The 22,223-nt window shown below is 35.7% G+C and overlaps 1 protein-coding gene across 1 annotated transcript in view; it reads left to right on the top strand.

Moving 5' to 3' along the window:
* Positions 1 to 21,981, top strand: part of NetA (Netrin-A) — a 444,700-nt gene extending 422,719 nt beyond the window's left edge. The window contains exons 5-7 of the mRNA XM_083136735.1: positions 7,530 to 7,598; positions 10,612 to 10,786; positions 18,597 to 21,981. Of these exons, the coding sequence (XP_082992861.1) occupies positions 7,530 to 7,598; positions 10,612 to 10,786; positions 18,597 to 18,738 (386 nt within the window). The 3' untranslated portion in view covers positions 18,739 to 21,981. The remainder of the gene's footprint in view (positions 1 to 7,529; positions 7,599 to 10,611; positions 10,787 to 18,596) is intronic.
* The last annotated feature ends 242 nt before the right edge of the window (positions 21,982 to 22,223 follow it).

Here is a 22,223-nt window from a genome sequence, read left to right as displayed (position 1 = left end):
CCCATTCGTGCCACATGGCCTGCCCACCTAAGTCTTCTTGATTTAATTATTCTAATAATATCTGGACATGAATACAAATTATGTAGTTCTAAATTATGTAACCTTCTCCACTCACCTGTCTCCTCATCCCTTTTAGGTCCAAAGATTTTCCTAAGGATTTTATTCTCAAATACTCTCAATTTATGTTCCTCTTTCAATGTAAGGGACCAAGTTTCACACCCATATAATACTACAGGCAAAATTACTGTTTTGTATATTTTAACTTTTAGTTTCTTAGATATTAAACGAGAAGACAAAAGTTTATGAAGAGAGAAGTAACATGCATTTCCTGAATTAAGCCTACTTTTTATTTCCTCTTTAATATCATTTTCATTTGTTAATATTACTCCTAAGTATTTGAATTTGGAAACTGGTTCAAACGAGTTGTTATCAATAATTAGATTTTGATTATTACCTAACACTTGGTTTCGGCCTGTAAGCATATATTTAGTTTTCTCTTTGTTAACTTCCAAACCTATCTCTTTAGCACTTTTGAAAAATATTTTAGCATTATTCTTAATTGTATTCACATCATCCCCCAGTAAGTCTACATCATCTGCATATGCTAACAACTGAGTCACACCATTTAATTTTAGTCCTTCTTTAGTTTCTTTTACCTTCCTAACAGCATATTCTAAGGCAAAATTAAAGAGCAATGGAGATAATGCATCTCCTTGTTTTAACCCATCATGAATTGTAAATTTTTCAGACATATTAATACCCACACGAATTTTACTTTCTGTTTCACTGGTGCATATTTTTATCATACTAACAAGCTTCTTAGGTATTCCAAACTCTACTAATATATTATATAATTTATCTCTTTTGACCGAATCATATGCTTTTTTGAAATCAATGAATAGTTGATGGACATTTTGATTATATTCCCACTTTTTTTCAAGTGTCTGTCTGATGTGAAAAATTTGATCTGTAGTTGATCTGTTACGTTTAAATCCACATTGATAATCACCTATAATTTCATTAGCATATGGGGTTAGTCTTGTTAAAAGAATGTTAGATAATATTTTATATGTTGTTGAGAGTAGAGAAATTCCACGGTAATTATTGCAGTTCATTTTATCACCTTTTTTAAACACAGGGACAATTATGGATTCTTTCCACTGTTGAGGGATTTCTTCTTTATTCCATATTAAACAAATTAATTTATGAATTTGACATATTAATGAATTTCCACCATATTTAATTAACTCAGCTGGTATTAAATCAATGCCAGGTGCTTTGTTATTCTTTAGCCTTTTAATAGCATCTTTAACTTCAGTCAAGTTAGGTTCTGGAACTAAAGGTTCTGCTGTGTGTACTTCATTCACTTCTGATTTATCTCCTACATGGACATTTAAAAGGTCATTAAAGTAGTTCTTCCATCTATTTAGAATATCGCTTGGGTCAGCAAGAAAATCACCGTCTTTATCTTTTATCAAGTTTACTTTAGGTTGCCACCCCTTTCTAAACTCATTTACACCTTTATATAAATCTCTGATATTTTTATTTTTGCTGTTTGTTTCAATTTCGTTAATTTTGCTTTTCAAGTAATATCTTTTTTTACTTCTAAACGTTCGGTTAACTTCTCGCTTTATTGTATTATAATTGTTTAGATTTGTATCATCAGAGTTATTTAACCACCTAAGTCTAGCCTCATTTCTTATTTCTATTAGATTATGACATTCATTATCAAACCATGGCTTACTTTTTCTCGGTTTATGGTATCCTATACTTTCTTTAGCTGCTGATTCTATTGCATTACGTATGTGCTCCCAATTCTTATTTACGTCTATTTCATTTATATTTTCATCATCATTTAAATCCTGCAAAATATCAAATCTATTTGACAGTTTAATTTGGTAATCTTTCTTAATTCTTTCATCAGTAAACTTTCCTGTATCAAATTTTAGAACTTTTAGATTTTGTTGCTTATGATTTAACACTGAGAGTCTTTCTCTTAATTTAGCAATTACTAAATAATGGTCACTGGCACAGTCCGCACCTCTATGTGTACGAACGTCAATTATACTAGTATGTCTTCTCTTATCAATGAGAATATGATCTATCTGATTATGAGTTTTACCATCTGGAGAAGACCAGGTATATTTATGGATATCTTTATGTTTAAAAGTGGTACTTTTCACAATTAAATTCTTTGAGGTTGCAAAAGTAATCAATCTTATACCATTATCATTACTTAATTCATGAAGACTTTCTTTACCAATCGTAGGTTTAAATGTCTCTTCTTTGCCAATCTGTGCATTACAGTCACCTAACAGAATTTTCATATCATACTGAGAAAATTTATCAAAGACCTGTTCTAACTCTGTATAAAAATCATCTTTAGTATTATCATCTTTATCTTCCGTTGGTGCATGTATGTTTATTAAAAAAATTTTACACCACCTACCCTGTAAAACTGCATATGATATCCTATCATTAATAAATTCTACTGTTTTAAGAGCCGAGATAATTCTATTATTTATGAAAAAGCCTGTTCCAAAATTATGATTTTCAGTACCACCATAGAAAAAAGTATAATTTTTAGTTTTACAATTCCCTTCTCCTGGCCACCTAACTTCCTGGACAGCTACTACATCTAATTTATACTTAAGTATCTCATTAACTGTACACTGAAATGCCCCAGGCCGGTAAAGGCTCAGAACATTCCAGGTGCCTAATTTAATATCCTTATTCCTAATGTAGATCTTATCCTTAGTCCAGGGACCTCCCAAAGTAGTCCCCACCCGGAGATCCGAACGGGGGACTATTTTACCTCCGGAATATTTTACCTTGGGAACATCCATGGCCTTATATTGCTGATTCTTGACATGGCTTTTTACAGTGCAGAGTTGTCAGCTCTACGCCTAACCCCCAATATGAATGGAGGAACTACTACACAAGACAAACACAAACACATTAGACAGCACAATTACTCCACAAGATGAACACAAACACATTAGATAGCACAACTACTACACAAGACACACACAAACACATCACAACTATAACACAATATAAACACAAACACCCCATAACTACTACACAATATAAACACAAACAAACTACACACCACAACTACTACACAAGACAAACACAAACAAATTAGACAACACAACTACTAGCAAGGCAAGACAAACATACTAGACAGTACAACTACTACACAAACATACTAGACAGCACAATTACAACACAAGACACATACATACACACCACCGATACTACACAAGACAAACAGAAACACATTCGACAGCATAACTACTACACAAGATAAACACAAACACACTAGACAGCACAACTACTACACAAGACAATCCCAACCACACTAGACTATATATAAAGTGTGTGTATGTATGTATGTATGTATGTATGTATGTATATAATTGCATGGGTGGAGAAAAATAAAGAAATCTGAAATCTACTATCTGAAATCTGTACTATCTGAAATTTCAATAATGAATTACAGCATAAATACCTAACCAAACAACAACTTATTTTTAGAGAGGCTTCAATATATCAGTCATTGCAATGATACAAACTTTCAGCACAATCGTGACAAAGGTTCAATAAATATATCATATTTAAAGGGCTCTTCTGAAAAAAGGCAAAATTGGACATAGAACATTTACATTCTCAGTGGAAGATATTATGATTTACATCTTACATTTAAAAGAGACCCAGTTGTCCAGTTGTATGGCGGGGTCTCCGAGATGCATATACTTCGTGTAAATTCTGTATACGGGCCGCAACCTGTGATGTTAAAAGGACTGATGACGTCAAAGGATTAGTCGTGTGTTTTGGGGAGATACATGTATTTGAATGAGCGAGTTGTTCGAAAAAGAGTTCCTGTAAATGTAGGTTCAGAGTAATAATAATAATTATTATCGCAAATTAAACATAGTCATGTCCTGATCAGTTACAAGTAAATTTATGCGTTTATATGTAATACAACGTTTAATTCCTTGTTATTAAAAAAAATGGTGTGTTTAACCATTGCGAAGTACGACATTTAAGATTTTTTGTGTAGTAATACTAATTACACGGATGTTGAACTTGTAACTACAAATTATATTCCTTTATTTAACACGAAAAAAATTGATAGTTATTTATATGTCCGTATTATTGCTCATACGTTGCCTGAAATTTTGTACAAAGTTCAAAAGTCACGTCTTAAACATCTTAATATTCACTTACCCTATAACCGTTCTGGATACCAGAATGGTTGTTCCTCTTAGCCTAACATAGTACATAGAATACCGTATAGTACGCAAGGCTTTGGGTAAGAAGAGACAAGTCTTCTGTCATTCTTAGCATAGCAGGAAATAGAGAAAGGAATGCGGAATAAGCAATTCGGCAAACGTTAGGTTATTGACTTGAGAGACGGGTATGGAATGATCCTTGGAATCGAGAGGGAGCGAAAACGGTAGACGAGGATACGAGACAGAGAAAAGATCGCGGATGGTGAGAGAGAACGGATGTGGGGGGACGATTATTGGACAATGGTGCGTGAACAGAGTGAATTCTGACAGGGAGGTCAGACATGTGACAATTGAGAGGACAAGTGTGGGAATAACCTTCATCTAATTGTGAGGCAAGTAATATCCTTTTCTAGACAAATCCATATCGGTGGAGAGTACAGAAATCCAATTATTGTACATGTGAATTATTTTGCCATTCCTTTGAATGTAACCTGTCGCATATATCACATTTAGGTCAAGCGAGTGAAAGATGAATGATGAATAACTACACTAATGTCCAAAATTAAAGTAACAAACGGAAATTCTTTCCCGTGTGTCTACTTCACTACATAATACGACCAGGTGATAGTAATATTCATGATGTCATAGACAACTGGTTTAAGATAGAAAATAAACTAACTTTAATGTGCCAGGATTCAGGGGTGCCCATTCCCCCCAAGGCCAATGGCGCATCCCCCCAAAATCATGTCATGCGTTTCCCCCAAATCATATCATTCGCGCCCTTAAACCATATCATAATTCCCACAAAAAAGCGAACACAACAAATGAAGTTGAAGAGGATCGGAACCTTCATCCTCCCCCCGCCCCGCCCCAAGGCGTAATTATGTACATGTTTAATACCTGTGGTGCAGTGACTTCCTTGAATGTGCCATCATGGCACGCATGCACGGGGAACTTTAGGCTACCTTACCTACAAAAAATATAATTTTTATACACGCGAAACGCAACCCTATTTTCAGACGCTATTATTATTATTGAGTTGCTTTATTTTACTTCGCTTTTTGTACCACTTTTGGCTAATTTGCGAAGATGGGGATGAGTGATGATAAGATGAAGTTGATGAATGTACACTCACAAACATCCCATGCCCAGGCCAGGATTCGAACCCGGGACCCTGGCGTCGTAGCGCGATGTGCTAACCACTCCGCCACGGGGGCCGGCTATATTCAGATGCTGACCGCGACTGTATCGTGCAGGGGGCACTCTAGGCATACAGAACCCGAAACGTGTCAATTAGAGTTATTAAAGGTCTTAAATTCAATTCCGGTGCAGGAGAGAAAATTAGAAAGCTTAAATGGGTTATGGACCGTAAAGAACATTTTGTTAAGAAAGTTAAATAGGCTTTATAAATAAAGTGAAGAATGTGAAAATTCCTATTTTGCACTACACAGGTTACGGTAAATATCGATAAATATAAGTTTAGAAAATATTTTTGAGTGTCTGGTCAGCAACCAATTTTATAAGCAATATTTTTCGCATGGCCTGAGAACACACATGCAGCTGAACCCTTTCATTTATCTTGCACGTGAGCAGCACGGATATTTCATAGAAGAATGATCATTACAAAGCATAGCTTTCCTTTCTCCTATCGCTCCTTCTTCCATTATTTAAATCGGTACAAATTTGTAAAACTGCTGCACGTGTTCGCTCACCGGGGGCTACCCATCTGGAACTGGACGCTCGAAGCAGACGACAAACGAGCTCTCCCTAAGGAGTGACGTAGTAACATGGCGGCGGCGTGTTTTCAGCGCAACGCTAGTCTCGCAACTTTGGAAGTCTCGTTTCTGCCTTAAACTGGACGCAGAGAAACGCGAGAACTTGCAGGGGTCATTTTTCCAAGGTGTAGTTTTTAAAATTGTTGTAAAAAAAATTGAGTGGAAATGTCCATTGACGCATGCGCAGCATGCACCGCATGCGTTCGCGAGACACCTCTGCTCAAGGTACATGAACGACTTGGAGGGGGTACGCGTCTACGCGATCAGCTCGGAAGAGAAATGTCGAGAATACTCACACGACAACATTTTTTCTGCAGGTGTGTGGAGCGGACTTCATTGTTTTAGACTTCATATCTTTAACCCTCAACAGGAAAGTAAGGCTGATTTTGTCACTGACACTCTTATCTTTGTTTCATAAACAAAATACTCGTTCGAAATCTCTAATAGACCAAATTTGGAGCCAAAAATCTATTTGAAACTTTCAAGTGCACAACCAGGCATCAAGAAACTGTGTTAGGCTTTGCAGGCACAACCTTCTCACTAGAAACTTCAAGGATTTGCAATCAAAACTCCAAAATCGTGTTTGACAGTTTGCTTACAAACTTATTTTTGTTTTTACTTTTTTTTCAATAACCGTGGACAAAATCTATGAAAATTAAAGTTTGTTATATATTTCTTAGCATGTATGTGTTTCACATTTTATTTTTGTAACTAATCATAAAGATTGTAAACGCAAGAACACTGAATAAAATAATAAACGTAGGATTCTAATTTGTATTTGTTTGCCATCTTTCCACATACAGCCCGAATGCCATTTTGCTCCATTGCAGAACATATTGCTCCAACATATCAAAAACGCCCCACCAATCAGGCAGCCAAAAAAATTCCCCCAAACCCACTATTCGGAGAAAACGTATGGTGGGGGTACATTAAAGGTTTAGTTACGGCTAAAGGGTACAATGAGAAAAAAGTTTGAGAGCCACTGTTATAAACGAAATACACATACCTTAAAATTAGTACAGTAAGTATAAACTTGTTCTGCACAGCAATATAACTTTTAAATCACTGGCTCCGTAAGAATAAGAAGAGGTTTACATGCAACGAGAAACCAGAAGTGAGATATAGAATTGGAAAATTGTAAACAAACTAGAATCGGAAAACTATGTTTCGGACATCCTTGTTTGTTCTTTTGCACTGTTTCAAATTCTATTTTCGCTAAGGTGCTCATGCCCCCATGCTAAGTGGTGTAAACATTGCCTCAATGCTAATGCACTCATTACAGTTTTTAATAATAATAATAGGAGGGCATCTGTACAAAACGTAGATCTCATCTCTGAAGGCTATGAGTTCGTGTTCCAGTGAAGGAGTTCTTTTGTAGTTCTGTATTTTGTTCTATTTCACTCATCTTCATCTTTCTGACATAAAGTAAACAACGTCTAATATTTCTGAAAATGTATTATCATTATAGTGTATCACTCTGTAACTTTATTATTATTATTATTATTAATCTTTGCAGATCACTGTGGGAAATGCCGAGCAGCAAGCAGAAGGTTGAATCTCAAGAAATATTGCAGGAGAGATTATGGTGAGTGTTGATTATGTAGGAATTTTTGAACTTAACTAAATATTAACTTGATGTATGACAAACTGAACACCTGCCATCGTTTTTTTATATATAAAGGTAAAGTAGAGTTACCCTCAGACGCTCCCTAATAACAAATTAAAATGTAATAAATATATAACTATAAACAAAATGTGTGAGTCGTAAATTTGTATGTGTTATTACTAGGGAGCGGAAGTTGATGACCTAAAAAGTATAGGTATATGACCTATAGAATGTCCTAAAAAAATGGGAAAAATGACGTAAAATGCAAAAAATGACCATGAAATTTGTTAGTTCCATGTTAAAAATTGAAATGAAAAGGAAATTAAACAAAATGCAATCTTACTTTCAATAATAAAAAAAGCACCAAATGAAAGCACATGCACATTCAATTAAAATATGAAACGAGGATTTCCAATGGAAACAACCGAATATTTTTTAAACAATTTAATGAAAAAGCTCGTAAATTGCAATCCTACGAGATATACCATTTAGGCCTATGTTCTCCTTGGTGAAAAGACTCAAGAATATTACCAAAACGAAAGAAGTGACAAAATATGACCAGACAATACACCGAATATTGCGAAAAATGACGGAAAATGCCGAAAATCGGGGAAAATGACCTAAAACCTGAAAATTGGCAAAAGATTTTTAAAAAAACGCACTTTAAAATTACCTTTTTTGGGTTCTAGACGAAGTGTAATATTGTGTATATTTAATGGGCATCGTGTCAGAGATGTCAGAAAAAAGATGACATTTCATCAACTTCCGCTCACTAGTTATTACATAGGTGTCTCCATTTGTAAACACTTTATTTCCTCTGTTAACTTTCTTCTCTTATAAGGTAGAGAACCAAAGTTTCGTTCCCTAGTCGCTTTTTTGTACCTGGAGACCGTATTAAATGGCGTAAGAGCTACAAAATTTTGCTTTACCTTCGTTAACTTTCCTTTTACCTGCAAACAAAGTCAAATCGCATGCATAATGAATTGTTAATATACCAAAAAAAAATATTTAAAAGTACCTACTTTCTGTAAAACCAAAAAAAGATGTTCTTAACTTTGCCCCCTAAAAGAAATTGAAAACAAATTTTGAAAAACTAATAAAGGATATGAAGTTTATTTAAAAAATGCATACTTAAGATGAGCATTTAGTCTTACAAGGAAGTCTCACAAATAATTTTTCCACCAACTTCTTGTTTTTTCTGTTCTTCAACTGTGAACAATTTCATAAAAAATTGAAAATAATTTACATTCTTCCCTTGAGTGTTCCATGTTTGTGTATTACTTTTATTCATAAAATCATAAAGACATACATTGGAAGCAAAATTCATATGATGGGTCTAACAGTTTGGGATGTGCCCCGTGCTTGAGATGTGTGTTCCCACATGACATTCGCGCCGGTGACAGTGTACAATTGGTTGATAATGACGGTATTTTTTTGTAATTATTGCAATTTCCGTATAATTGAACCTATATGAACAAAAAGCATTGAGTCAACATTTTAATATTTTCTTTTTTTGGTTCAGTGAATGATATAATATGTGTGTGACACTCGTGCAATAATTGGTTCTTGTTTTTTATTAATTTATTTATTTCGTCTTCTTTTACATGGCGAAGTTAAGGCTGTGGTAATGTTTGTAATTATTATAAATAACTGCACCTGTGGCTGGCTGTGTCCCAAAAGTCCAAAAAAACAGACTTGAAGTACGGTCTTGTCGGAAATGACGTCACCTTGTGAAGTTCGAAAGCGCTAGTTAAGAGAGCAATCGAGCCTGCAGCGTGCAGCACGGATCATTACAGTCTTGATTACTAGACTAGCGAACTTGTTGTTCACTTGTTTGAAATCGTAGAAGTCGAAAGTCAGCCAGATTTTGGTTTTAGTTCTTCTAATGTGTGGAATTATGAGAACTTTTTTAAAGAAGTGGTGAAAAACAAGTGAATGCGGGAAAAGCAGTGTGTTCTTAGATTTATCTTATGCAACACCAAGGGGGCTTTGACGTCACTTGGGGTTATAGCTCAGGGTGGTTCATGGATACTCAATAATACATTTTCTAATGTTTATTTTCTCTCTAATTTACACAGGGTTCCATAAGTTCGGATATATAAGTCCAGTAATGCACATATAGCATAATGTCCAAACTCTAAGATACTAAGTTCTAAGTTCTAAACCTATAAGTAACTATATGGAGATAATCTAAGGCGCCGTAGTATAGAAGAATATAGTAAAGTCCTTTTTACCTAAGATTGGCAGAAGCGACACCATCGGCGTCAGGCAGCAATTTCCCTAGTACGGGATGCTGTTTCCTAAAAGGGAGGGTTTTTATACCATTTCAGTCAGCGTGTCTCGATACTTGCCCTAACCTTCAAGCAACCTTCTCTATCCCAGTGGCCATTTTCGCATAAGTCCATTTCCTACTGTCTTGCCCTTCAGAGGACAAGCTATCAGGGCGATCACTATCTCATGCACTTGAAGGGGTGGGGTGAACCACATGTGCACGTGGAGACATTGGGTGAGGACACTAGCGATTGATATCTGACCTCGTCTCCTCTAATGACAGATTATCTCACTCTTGCGTTTGCTAGGCCACATCCTGTTATTCAGCTGTGTTGTTTACCAGAATAAGGGAAAGGTGGTATCTTTCCTTTGACTTTTCCTAGAGGAAGTATCAAGCTATCTCTGTGGCTTGTTTGGCAGAAAGCCTGCACAATAAGGATTTTACTTAATGCAACTTAATGTTTCAGAATAATGTCATTATTGCCAATACAATAAAGAATTTTACCCGTTACACTATTGATCGTATTTGGCGCTGCAGTCGAAGTGCAATTTCAAAGATTTTCGCTTGGAGACTAAATTGCGAGAGCTTCAAGTACTGCCTTGCACTTTTCGGACACCGCCTATATAAACAACACAGGTAGCAGTAATTCAATAAGAAAATGGTTTCTTGAATTTAGTGATAAACAAAGGCATAACGCATTGTTTGTTTCTTTCCTTGTAGCTGTATTGGCCACCGTCATCGCCCGCGAGACTGCCGAGGACTGGGTCAAATTCTCCATCAACGTCCAGTCCGTGTACAAGAGGACTAGGGAAACCCGTCTCCGCAGGGGAACCAACTACCTGTGGGTGCACATGAAGGACCTCGCTTGCAAATGCCCCAAAGTCAAGATAAACAAGTAAGCATCACTTCACTTTTGATATGCATTTTGTTTGGAACCAAAATTTTCAGCGGTAAAAGTTTACTTTGAGGGGCCTTGGACAAATATACGAATGAATTCAAGATATCGTAGTTTCTCCGTTTTAAACACTGGTAATAAAAATAATTCATATACAATAACACCCCAACTTGCGTAATACGCGACTTACGTAAATTCGCAGTTACGTAATAAATCTCGAAAATTACAACTAATTACTAGCGCGTATGAACATGTTTGCGGCTTTTGCATCTTTGACATCCATTGCAGTATGCAACGACATACTCCAATGGATGTCAGTTTGTTTTTATATTCTTTTATATATTTTTCATACTTTTATAGTTTATATCGGAGTAAATACTGCTGCATGATGTTTCATTTATAAAATAATACTGTGTAAATAATATACATACAGGGTTTGTCCAATAAGTATCGGGACTGAAGTCATAAATATAAATTTATTCAAGATATATGTACAGTGTGTTAATATTCTTCAAAATATGACCCTCCTGCATCAATCAACAGACCGCTGCCAGCCCTTTTTCCACTCTTCATACGCCCCCTGGAAGTCGGCACCCGCAAGGCTGTTCAGGCGCCCCGTCGAAGCCGCTTCGACCGCCTCAATCGTCCCGAAACGATGTCCTTTCAGGCTCCGGGGGGAACAAAAAGAAATCGGGGGAGCCGTATCTGGACTGTAGGGTGCTTGCGGCAGCGTTGCCACATCGTGTTTGGCCAGTTCCACCCTCACACTTAGCGACGTGTGACTGGGCGCATTGTCGTGATGCAGCAGCCAGGAATCGGACCCTAATCCTCAAACGTTCGAGCACTTCTGCGTAAAATCATCGGTCACAATTGAATGCACAGTGGATTCCAGTAAATTTAACTCCTGTGCTATCAAACGAACACTTAACCGACGATCACTGTTCAGAGGTTCTCGCACTTTGGCCACATTTTCAGCGTTTCGGATCGATGTCGGACGTCCAGCTCGTTGTTGGTCTTCTCGGCCATCTTTGAATTCTTTATGCCACTCAAAAACACGCGTTCTGGACATGACTTTGTCCTTGTAAGCCTCACGGATCATATCAAAAGTCTCCGTAGCAGATTTGTTCAGTTTAACGCAAAATTTGATGGCACAACGCTGCTCGATGGTTCGATGCATCTTGACTCTCGACGTGAGCACTAAACACACTTTCACTTCAGGCGCGACCTACACACTACAAAGGCTCGGAGGCAACTGAGCTGGATCTTCTAGCTCACGTGACATCCCTCAACACCGATCCCATCCACAGAGTCCGCCCTCCATCCCTTCCCATTGGCCGCACAAAATCAATCCCGATACTTATTGGACAAACCCTGTATATATACATGCATACTATAATAATACAAGGCACGTCCAGAAAGTAAGTTCCGTTTCAATTTATCTCCGCTGCAGCGCTGCGATCGCAGTTCCGCACATGCGCGGTAGACGCTCTGTATCAAGGAGAAGAAACGTGAGCCATTTGGAGATCGCTGTCAGTCACGTACGCTTTGTTGTGCTTCTTTACAATGTCGGTGTTGATTGAAAATCCCGCCACTTGTGAAATCAGATCTGTGATTCGTTTTTTGAATGCGAGGAAAGTGAAACCAAGTGAAATTTATCGGCAAATTTGCGATGTTTACGGACCAAATGCGATGAGTGATTCAATGGTGAGAAGATGGGTCCGACAGTTCAATGACGGACGTAGTGATGTGCACGATGAAGAACGAAGTGGGCGTCCATCTTTGGTTACAGAAGAACTGGTTCACGCGATTGATGACAAGATCCAGGAAAACCGAAGGTTTACAATTAGTGCTCTCGTTATGGAATTTCCCCAAATTTCACGATCACTAATGCATGAAATTGTTACCGAAAAACTGAAATTTCGTAAACTTTGCTCACGTTGGGTACCAAAGATTCTTACTGAGCAACACAAAACAAAACGGATGGGTAGTGCACTTCAGTTTTTTGACCATCCTCCGTACAGCCCTGACCTCGCTCCTAGCGACTTTCATCTGTTCTTACATCTCAAGTCTTTCCTTGGCGGTCAACACTTCAACAATGACGACGAGCTGAAAGAAACTGTTTCCAACTGGTTGAAGACACAGGCGGCAAATTTCTATGAAGAAGGTATACAAAAACTTGTGCCACGCTATGACAAATGCCTGCAAAATTTCGGCAGTTATGTGGAAAAGTAGTTTAAGAGTTGTAGAATTTTGTGCAATAAATAACTTTTCTGTATCTGTACACAATTTAATTTTATTACCAAACGGAACTTACTTTCTGGACGTGCCTTGTAATAATAAATATTGCAGTTTCTTACGAAGTTGTCTTAAGCAATTTACAAATTGTACTTATGTAAAATTCAAGTTACGTAAAGGTTTACGGAACGCATTACTTACGTAATTCGGGGGTTACTGTAATACAGAGGCGTCTCGTGAACGCATGCGGTGCATGCTGCGCATGCGTCAATTGTGGGAAAAAGGAAAGCTTGCTCTGCGACGACATTCATGAGCTTTTCTACATTCTAATTTCTTCATATAGGAGAAGTATTTACTTTACACGAGAGCGCTGAACTAAGCTTATATTACATTTCTTGGACCTGAAGTGAAAGAAAGTAATAATTATTTTCCCACAATTGATGCATGTGTCACTTCAGATCCAAGAAATGTGATATAAGCTTAGTTCAGCGCTCTCGTGTAAAATAAATACTTCTCCTATATGAAGAAATTAGAATGTAGAACTGCTCATGAATGTCGTCACAGAGCAAGCTGTCCTTGTTCCCACAATTGACGCATGCGCAGCATTCACCGCATGTGTTCACGAGACGCCTCTGCTGTAATAATATTATACTTTTACATGTGATATTCCGTAACGACGATTGGGTGCCAAAACTGGGGGGAGGGGAGCAAAGACAGTTTACTTTCTCATGTAGAGAAGGCTTAACATTGAGGCCACAGTGTGTGAGGGGGGGGGGGGCACTGACTCTCTCTGCACTCGGGCGTCTACTTGGTTGCAAAGTGCAACACCGACTCTTCTACTTCGTTGATTTGGTGTCAAGTAGTGTATTTGGTGTTGCACTACGTTCTGGAGCTGTGTAATGTGTGGTGTATGATCACGTGGTACGTGCTAACTAATCGAATGAACGATTAAAGCAGCAGACAGGCATTTGTTGAATCTTCTGAAATTGAACTCCGCTATTCGTCTACTTGGTTAAACGTCATTTCCTTGTACCAACCTGACACCGGGATACATCTGCACTACACCTAGTGTCAAAGAGTGCAGCAAACTAGACGGGGCTATTTATAGTATGTAACATTCTCATTCGTACACACGGATTTTCAAAGAAAATGCTTTAATATCTGAAAGAAAATACACTCTTTTGAAATTGTTTCTTTACAATTCAATAACTAATATCATTAGGAACATAAAATCTTACCCAAATTCTGTATAACCAATGACAATAATAAATTAAATTAAACTGAAAGAGAAACATGCCATTTTTTTTTACAACTTTTCTATTCGTACACTTAATAATATAAAAGAAAAAAGTATATTCAGAGCAAATTGACTGACAGTTCTAATACTTTGATGCCTATCCTTTGGCTTTAATTACTGCTTGACACCTGTTCTTCATAGGATTAACCAGTTTTCAACATGTTTCAGAGCTTATTTTATTCCACTCGGCTAGCACAACAGTTTTCAACTCTTGTTTGGACTTGACGCCTGCTTTATAGACTCGCCTCTTCAAAATTGCCCATAAATGCTCAATGGGATTTGAGTCTGGACTTTGAGCTGGTGTTTGTAGTAGATTGGTCACATTCCATATTAGCCAATTCATGTTAACTCGCGCCTTATGCTTACTGTCATTGTCTTGTTGGAATCTGTAGATAGGCGACATGTCCATTTTTTGGGCACTCTGCTTTACATTCTTCTTCAATATGTCCAAATAGACATATGCATCCATGATACCATCAATAAACTGGATGGTACCAACACCTTTGGACGACATTCAACCCCAAATCATTAATGACCCACCACCGTGTTTAACTGTTGGAACTGTGTTAATGTGGTCATTGTCTTTATTTGATTTTCTCCAGACCCTATTTATCCCATCTGACCCGTATATATTAATCTTGGACTCGTCTGACCATATGACACTATTCCAAAATTCCTGGTCCTTGTGGATGTGCTCTTTCGCGAATGAAAGTCTATTCCTGCGATTCACCTTATTTACATACGGCCTCTTTCGTGGTATTCTGCCATGATATCAATGCTTCCACAAGGCACGTCGGACAGTTTGATCGGACATCATCTTGCCAGCAACATTTTCTACTAACGGTCGTAACTGAGGAACACTTAGTCAGGGGTTTTCTCGCACTCTTTTTAAAATAAAGCGTTCATCACGTTTATTCAACCGTCTCTCTTTTGGTTTTCTCGGCACATTCTGTGTTGAACCTCCCTCTCTAAATTTGTTTACTATGTATTGAACTGTGGAGTGTGATTTATTGACTGTTTGTCCAATTTTTCTTAACGAATAACCTCTAAGGGCCAAATTTATAATAACATCCTTCAGATCGGAACTAAGTTTCTTCACCTTGTCCATTTCGAACACGCTAATAGATAGACGATAGGCCTACAACAATACCTACGCCACCATTCCGCTTGACGGGGAGCGCGCCTGCATGTTCAAACTTGTTACGAAGTTGCAAACCACGAAATCGCCCGAATAGAGGTGGCGCTGTATGCGAGGAAGATTGAAGCTCTTGCCTGTACGAATAACAATGTTGCATGAAACAGCGTGTTTTTCTCTTTTCACACAAATTATATGCTCTGTTTATACACTTTGAACATACATTTTTATTGATATTTGTTGGTGAAACCTTTATTAACATTAATTTCCAGGTACATATGAAAATGATTATATTTACTAGTAGATATGACATTTTTGCGTCGGAAATTCTGTGTACGAATAACAATGTTACATACTGTATATCTGATGATAAATGAATTGAATCTGTCACGTTGCAACCATCACTTTTGTATACAAAGGTGACAGAGATATCACATTGAAAAATGAAGTTTTTTTTGGCTTTGGAATATAGTAGTGAACAGTTTTCTGCATCATGGAACTTACTGTTTGAGGAGAAACATATAAGAGAAGACAACATGGCTGATTGTTTTCCTGTTTCTGTAGCTTTTGATTTTTATTGGATAAAACATTGTTCGTATAACCGATTCAATTGACGTTCTACATGGGCCCCTGTCTTGGTTGGCCACCATTACCAATTCAATAATTTTTAAAGTAAAGCGCTTCATGGGAATATGTAAACAAAATTGAAATAATTATAGTAGAATTCATCACCTTCTGATCTATGTATTGTAGTACAGTCTAATTATAAAGTCCGTAATAGATTTTTAAAGTTATGTAAGTAAACGGTTCAGTAACATGTAAAGAATAATTCACCGAGTAAAATACAAAAATTGTCCTAGATTATTTAATCATAAATGATCACCCTTTGTCAAACGGCACACATCTAGCCTGTAGTCAATTTCTGATTTTGTCTTGGTTTTTCGACAAATACGATACAAGTTACCCTACTTGTTGGTAAACTTGTGGTCCCTCAAGGCAGTGCGCAGAGCAGTGGCGCAACCACAGGGGGAGGGCATTGCCCCCCCCAAACCTTGGACGGAAATGAGTTGTAGGGGGGGGGCAAACATTGACGACCAAGTCTACCTGCAGGGGGCAATTACCGCCAACAACTTCGAATTTTATGCAAATAAAAGTACTTTTCGTAAAATTTTCTTGCTCGCTTTGCTCGCAATGTCTCCTTTTCTTCATCTTATCAAGTTCAGAGTCGTAGCTACACCCTGGGCACCGAACGATCTAAATGAAAGTAAGTTGTAAAATTGATTGATTGATTTACGCACTGAAAGGCTACGGGTATCGAACTCGGGACCCCTTGATCACAAGGCGACGATGTTACCACTACACCATCGGGGAGGCACAAAAGTTGTAAAAGAGAGAATGTATTGGCTTCCCGTGAAATTATTTGCGCCCTATTAAATCAACATTGAATTCAGATTGCAAAATAATTGGATCCAAAAATTTTCTTGCTCCCTTCGCTCGCAATTTGTCTTTCTTATCTATAATGCATTGTGAATTACCAGACAGAGAAATAAGACTTATTTTCATTAATTTGGTTTTAAATGCATGAATAATTGCTTATGAGGAAAGGGGGCGTGCACATTTGAGAGACAATTTATGTATTTTTGGTGTTGGTTTATTGTGAAATGGATGAATTGGTTGTTTAATGTATTTAAATAATATATTTTGTATATAATATGTATTAAAGAAACTTTGAATACGTACACAATTTAGTGTCCACGTCACTCCATGTTGCATAATGTGAAACATATATCGTGCATGAATGTTATTCATGTTAATGTAAAAAATAATAATATTTGAAATCCATTTATCAAGCATTTTCTGTCTTTCAAAACTAGTTTGTGTGCTTGTTTTCCACTATTAATGTGAAATTGAACGTGTTGAAAAAATAATTCAAATCGTTAGTTCGAACACAAATGCTTTAGCACCAACTTCTACCCCCTTTTTGCATAATTTACGAGGGTAATAACGTATTTGATACTACTACTACTATCACTACTACTAATAATAATATTTATAATAATGTTTGTCCCGGGTTCGAATCCAGACTTGGGCATGGATGTTTGTGAGTGTCCATTCATCAATTTCATCATATCATCACTCATCCCCATGTTCGCAAATTACCCAAAAGTGGCACAAAAAGGGAAGTAAAATATAGCAAATCAATAATAACAATAACAATAATTATTGTTAAAATTATTATTATTATTGGTACTTGAACCCCCCCCCCCCAGACAAAAAATCGTGGTTGCGCCTCTGGCGCAGTGCAGACAAGCTAAACAGACGGATGAACGATTTGGGAAAGTACGTCGTAGAAGAATGGCTATTGCTGTTATTTTTCTTACAATTGTCAAAATTAGAAGGAAAAGTATGGGATATAAATTGATTCGAAAGAAGGAATAGTAATCAAGGTGTACTTAACGTTAACTTGCTTTTAAATAAACTCTGGTATCTACACATACGAGATTGGCAGGAGCCATTAATTAAGAAAGATCGTTACTCAATTAAATATGTTAAGCATTTAATAGACTGGTACTAAAGAAGATTTTCATTATCATATCTGTCGTTTACAACTCTCATTGCCGTGGATAAATACCTAAATATTAATAAACACGAAATGAGACTCACTTCTGTTACTTTTTGTGTAGAGAGCAACGAATAAAAATATTGCACAACCAACACTCAAAAACCATCACAAATTATCTTGATTGAATTTAATTAGGTTATTTTACATTGCTTTTCTGTCAATTTTGGCTAATTGTGAGGATGAGAATCGGTGATGAAATTGATAAAGAGACACTCAGGTGGTAGGGTGCCCAGGTGGGGATTCGAATCATGGATGTTGGCTAGATTACCACAGCATCAAATAGAGAAGCAAGTTGAAACTAGAACACGATCTAGTCGCCAAAATCAGTCTGGCAGCCATAATTTGTAGCCTGGTAGCCAATCCAGCGCCAAAGGAGCATTCCAGCAGTAAATCCAACTTCGTATGATTCGAGCTTTGTTTTGATAGCCATATCCAGCACTTAAAAATCATTTTCCCCAAGGTTCTACTTGATTCATTATCATTTTGAATGATTATAATGTATTTTTTTTATTATTTCTAGGCCCTACTTGATCCTAGGCAAGGACAAGAATGATGGAAGACCAGGATTGGTGGTTGATCGACGCTCAATTGTTATCGAATGGAAAGACGAGTGGCACCGAAGAATGCGCAGGTTCCAGCGACGCTCCCGAAAGTGCAAATAAACTTACTGACCCAAAGGTAACTGAGAATAAAATGCAGCCTGTGCTGAATTGATGTTACCGCATTTTATACAAGGAATGTACAAAAAATAGTATCGTCTTGAAGGCAGATATGAAATGAATCTCTAGTTCGATTAACAAGTGGGCTGGTGTAATAAAACTGGACTATTTATGTCAAGAAGAACTAAATGATAAAGACTTGCATTTTTCTAATGGTGAAGAAATTTTGTGTAAAATTCCATCACCATGAGTGTATATGTGGTTGTGCATGGATGTTTGGAAGTGTGCATGAGAATATAATTATTGTCCTGGCCCTTAAACAAAGGTGCTTGTCAGAAACCTGTTCAATGAAAGAAAATGGCCAACAGTTTGTTGTATGTATTGTATATGTGTTCTAAATAGCTTTGTCTTCTATCTGTAACATTTTTGTTTCTAGATTGTAGAAAACAAAAAGCTGTTATTTATAATATTGTTCTCATAGCTATTTGTTTCCATAGTGTTTGCTACGTGTAAGAAAAATTTACACAGAGTTGTGATTCTTTTAATATATATAGATATAAATATAATATACATATGTAATAAATTATGCTCATATCATATCTCAAGGGCATGGCAGCTTATAGCTATTTATGCTGATTGCTCTTTGTAAAGCCCTATTTTGAATTGTGTAAAAATGGTGAATGTTTATAGGCAAAAATGTCTTATGCCCTATTTATGCACAAGCACAATGCTTATTACTTACGGCTGCATTTCTTCTTGTACAGTGTGTCTCAAACTAACGCGAATATATTGACACCATGTGAATGGTGTCTTATGCGATTATTTCAGGCATAAGCAATTAAAAATAATGAAACTATGATATTGATGAAATTGCTATTCTTCCGATTTTTATTTGCGCTATTTCACCAAAATCATTTAATTTGTTGGTTGCCACTAAGTAGTTTGACACCAATTATTGATAAAAGAGGAGAGTGTACGATATTAATATCATTTGACACTAATTCATATGCTGAATTAATGGAAGTAAAGAATCAATATGAAAAGATCAAGAAAAATTAAAATGAATTAATTCAATTTATTGAGTTTTTCACAGGCATATGTATTGTTTCATGAATTTACAAGAAAATAATGTAACCAGTAAATCATTGCTTAATTTCCCATCTACAACATTGTTTTTATTTTTAAACTGATTAAATTAATTGAAAATGTTTACTTGAGGAAACTAATTTATCAAGAAACACACACACATCTTTTAGATTAAATTCCGACTACTTGTAGAGAATTTAATTTTAAAAAAGTAATATTTTATCTATTCAATATTTGGGAAAATGCAGTATAAAATTGGGGAAAGGATGTAAGTTTGTGCAAAGAACAATTTGTGTGAATAAATATTTTATTTTTCATATAATTCATGTTTTAACACTCTATTCCTTGGTTTGGTTGATTATATTAAAAATATCATTAAGTTTGAGATGTAAGATATTTTTACCTAGATAATTGAACAAAATTTTTGAGACAAACTGTACAAGAAGTTTATTTACTATCAGTTCCTGTTGTTATAAATGTAATAAAAGTTCTAATGTCAACTGCACTGAATCTATAAAATAAATTTCAGATACAATTTTTATATTAGGATTAATTTATAACAAAATATGAAAATATTGTAGTAATCAAGTACTTAATATGATGTCTTTTAAAGGAAACCTTGATATTGTTAGGAAAATATAAAAGTCTTGTAATATCAGGCAATCACACAAAAACTTTTAAAATGATAAAAGTGTGATAGCATATGAACAATGATAGTTAGATGCTGTATTACGAACATGACAAGTACATGAGCACATTCTATTTACTCTACATGTTCTAGAAATATTTGTGTAGTATTCGAAATAAATCACCAATACATTGTCTTCATAACATATTTTGCAATAAACTTACTAGACATTTTCTGTTCATAAAGTAAAAGATATACCAATCTATCTTCAGACATTGTTCTGAAATATGTCAAATTTGTTCAACATATTAAAACTTTATTAACTGCTGACACTTGAAAAGTTAACCATAGGGAAACGAAATAAATATATATCAAATACTAACAAACAAAACAGTAAATAACTTACTGCACTAAATTTTAACACGCAATGCTGTATTCATACAGGGCAATGTTTCTTTTTTGAAATTTAAAAGACATACATCAATATTAACAAAAATATGTAAATATTATATGAATAAGTTTTATTTTATGTTCTTAATATTTGTGTTTGCAGTTCTTGTAAAGTTCAGTCAAGTATCTCCATAACATGAAGTAAACGGAATATCACAAGATGAGAATTCATTATCCAATGTGTGTATATAGGTGAGTGTGTGTGTTTCAGTGCTTGGACACACAGCATTCTATTTCGGGTACTTCAGTCTGAAGAGGAAGTTGAGTTCACATTTCTGCTTTTTTCTGGTATATTATATCTACTACGTATAAAACATCAGGCAATAACATCATTTATGAATGTAATTTCCTTTGCAACTCATCTCTACTTCCTCTAAGATATCTGCCTTAATTGGCAATATTTGTTCATTACAATTCATATCAATTTATATGATATTCAAATATATGTGAAAAGTGAGGTAAGAATTCTATGATGAATGAATGTATTCCACTATTGAATATTTTTTGTTTAAAAATGTTTATAAAAATTATTCTCTCTTTTATCATCATTCTTCGAACGAGGTGTCATTTTCATCTCAAAACATCTACATCTTGGTAGCAATGGTTTTTGTATTGCTCGAAAATTCTTATTAATTTCTCATGCGTTCTCTTCTTTCTGGAAATTATGTTTTCATTGCAAAATAATTTATATGTAATGTTTTTTTCAGACAAGAAAGCAGAAAAACTATTAATGTATAGTAATTACTAAAGGCAGAAAAATAGTGACTCTTTGCAGTGAAAGGAAATGTTCCACAATTTTGATACGCTATAATTATGAATTGTATAATGTAAATGGAAAGTGTTTTCTGAATGTAAATGTTTTAAGTTTCTCGAAAACATTATTTTGTGTGGGAACAACTTTCAAAAATGTACATCTTACTAGTAAATATTTATGAATTAACTGGCGAGTAAAGAAATTTTGCATGTAGTTGATGTATTTAATTTATGAACACATAAAATAAGAGTAAATTATTTGTAAAAAGTAGTCTAACAATTCGAGAAAAGAATGAAAAGAAATTTGTAGAAATATATTGAGTCACAAAATGTTAGCACTGTGTCTGATAGCTGTTTTCACAATATACAGCTCTATACAATTAATAGTTTCATTTCTTTAAAATTAATCCTGCTAACCTAGTTATAATTTTGGGTGTAATTAAAAATTACTTTTCCAGAAAGTGAATTACTGCTAAATTACTCCAGTAGATTTATACAGGAGACTTTCACCGGATGCTTATATATTTCAGGATTCCAGTATTTCGCATTTGGAATAAACTGTCACGGTTCC

Source organism: Lepisma saccharinum, chromosome 15 (assembly GCF_977018435.1).
Source record: "Lepisma saccharinum chromosome 15, izLepSacc3.1, whole genome shotgun sequence".
Lineage (NCBI taxonomy): Eukaryota > Metazoa > Arthropoda > Insecta > Zygentoma > Lepismatidae > Lepisma > Lepisma saccharinum.
Note: the sequence above shows the minus strand (reverse complement) of the source record. Positions and strands in the feature narration are given on the sequence as shown.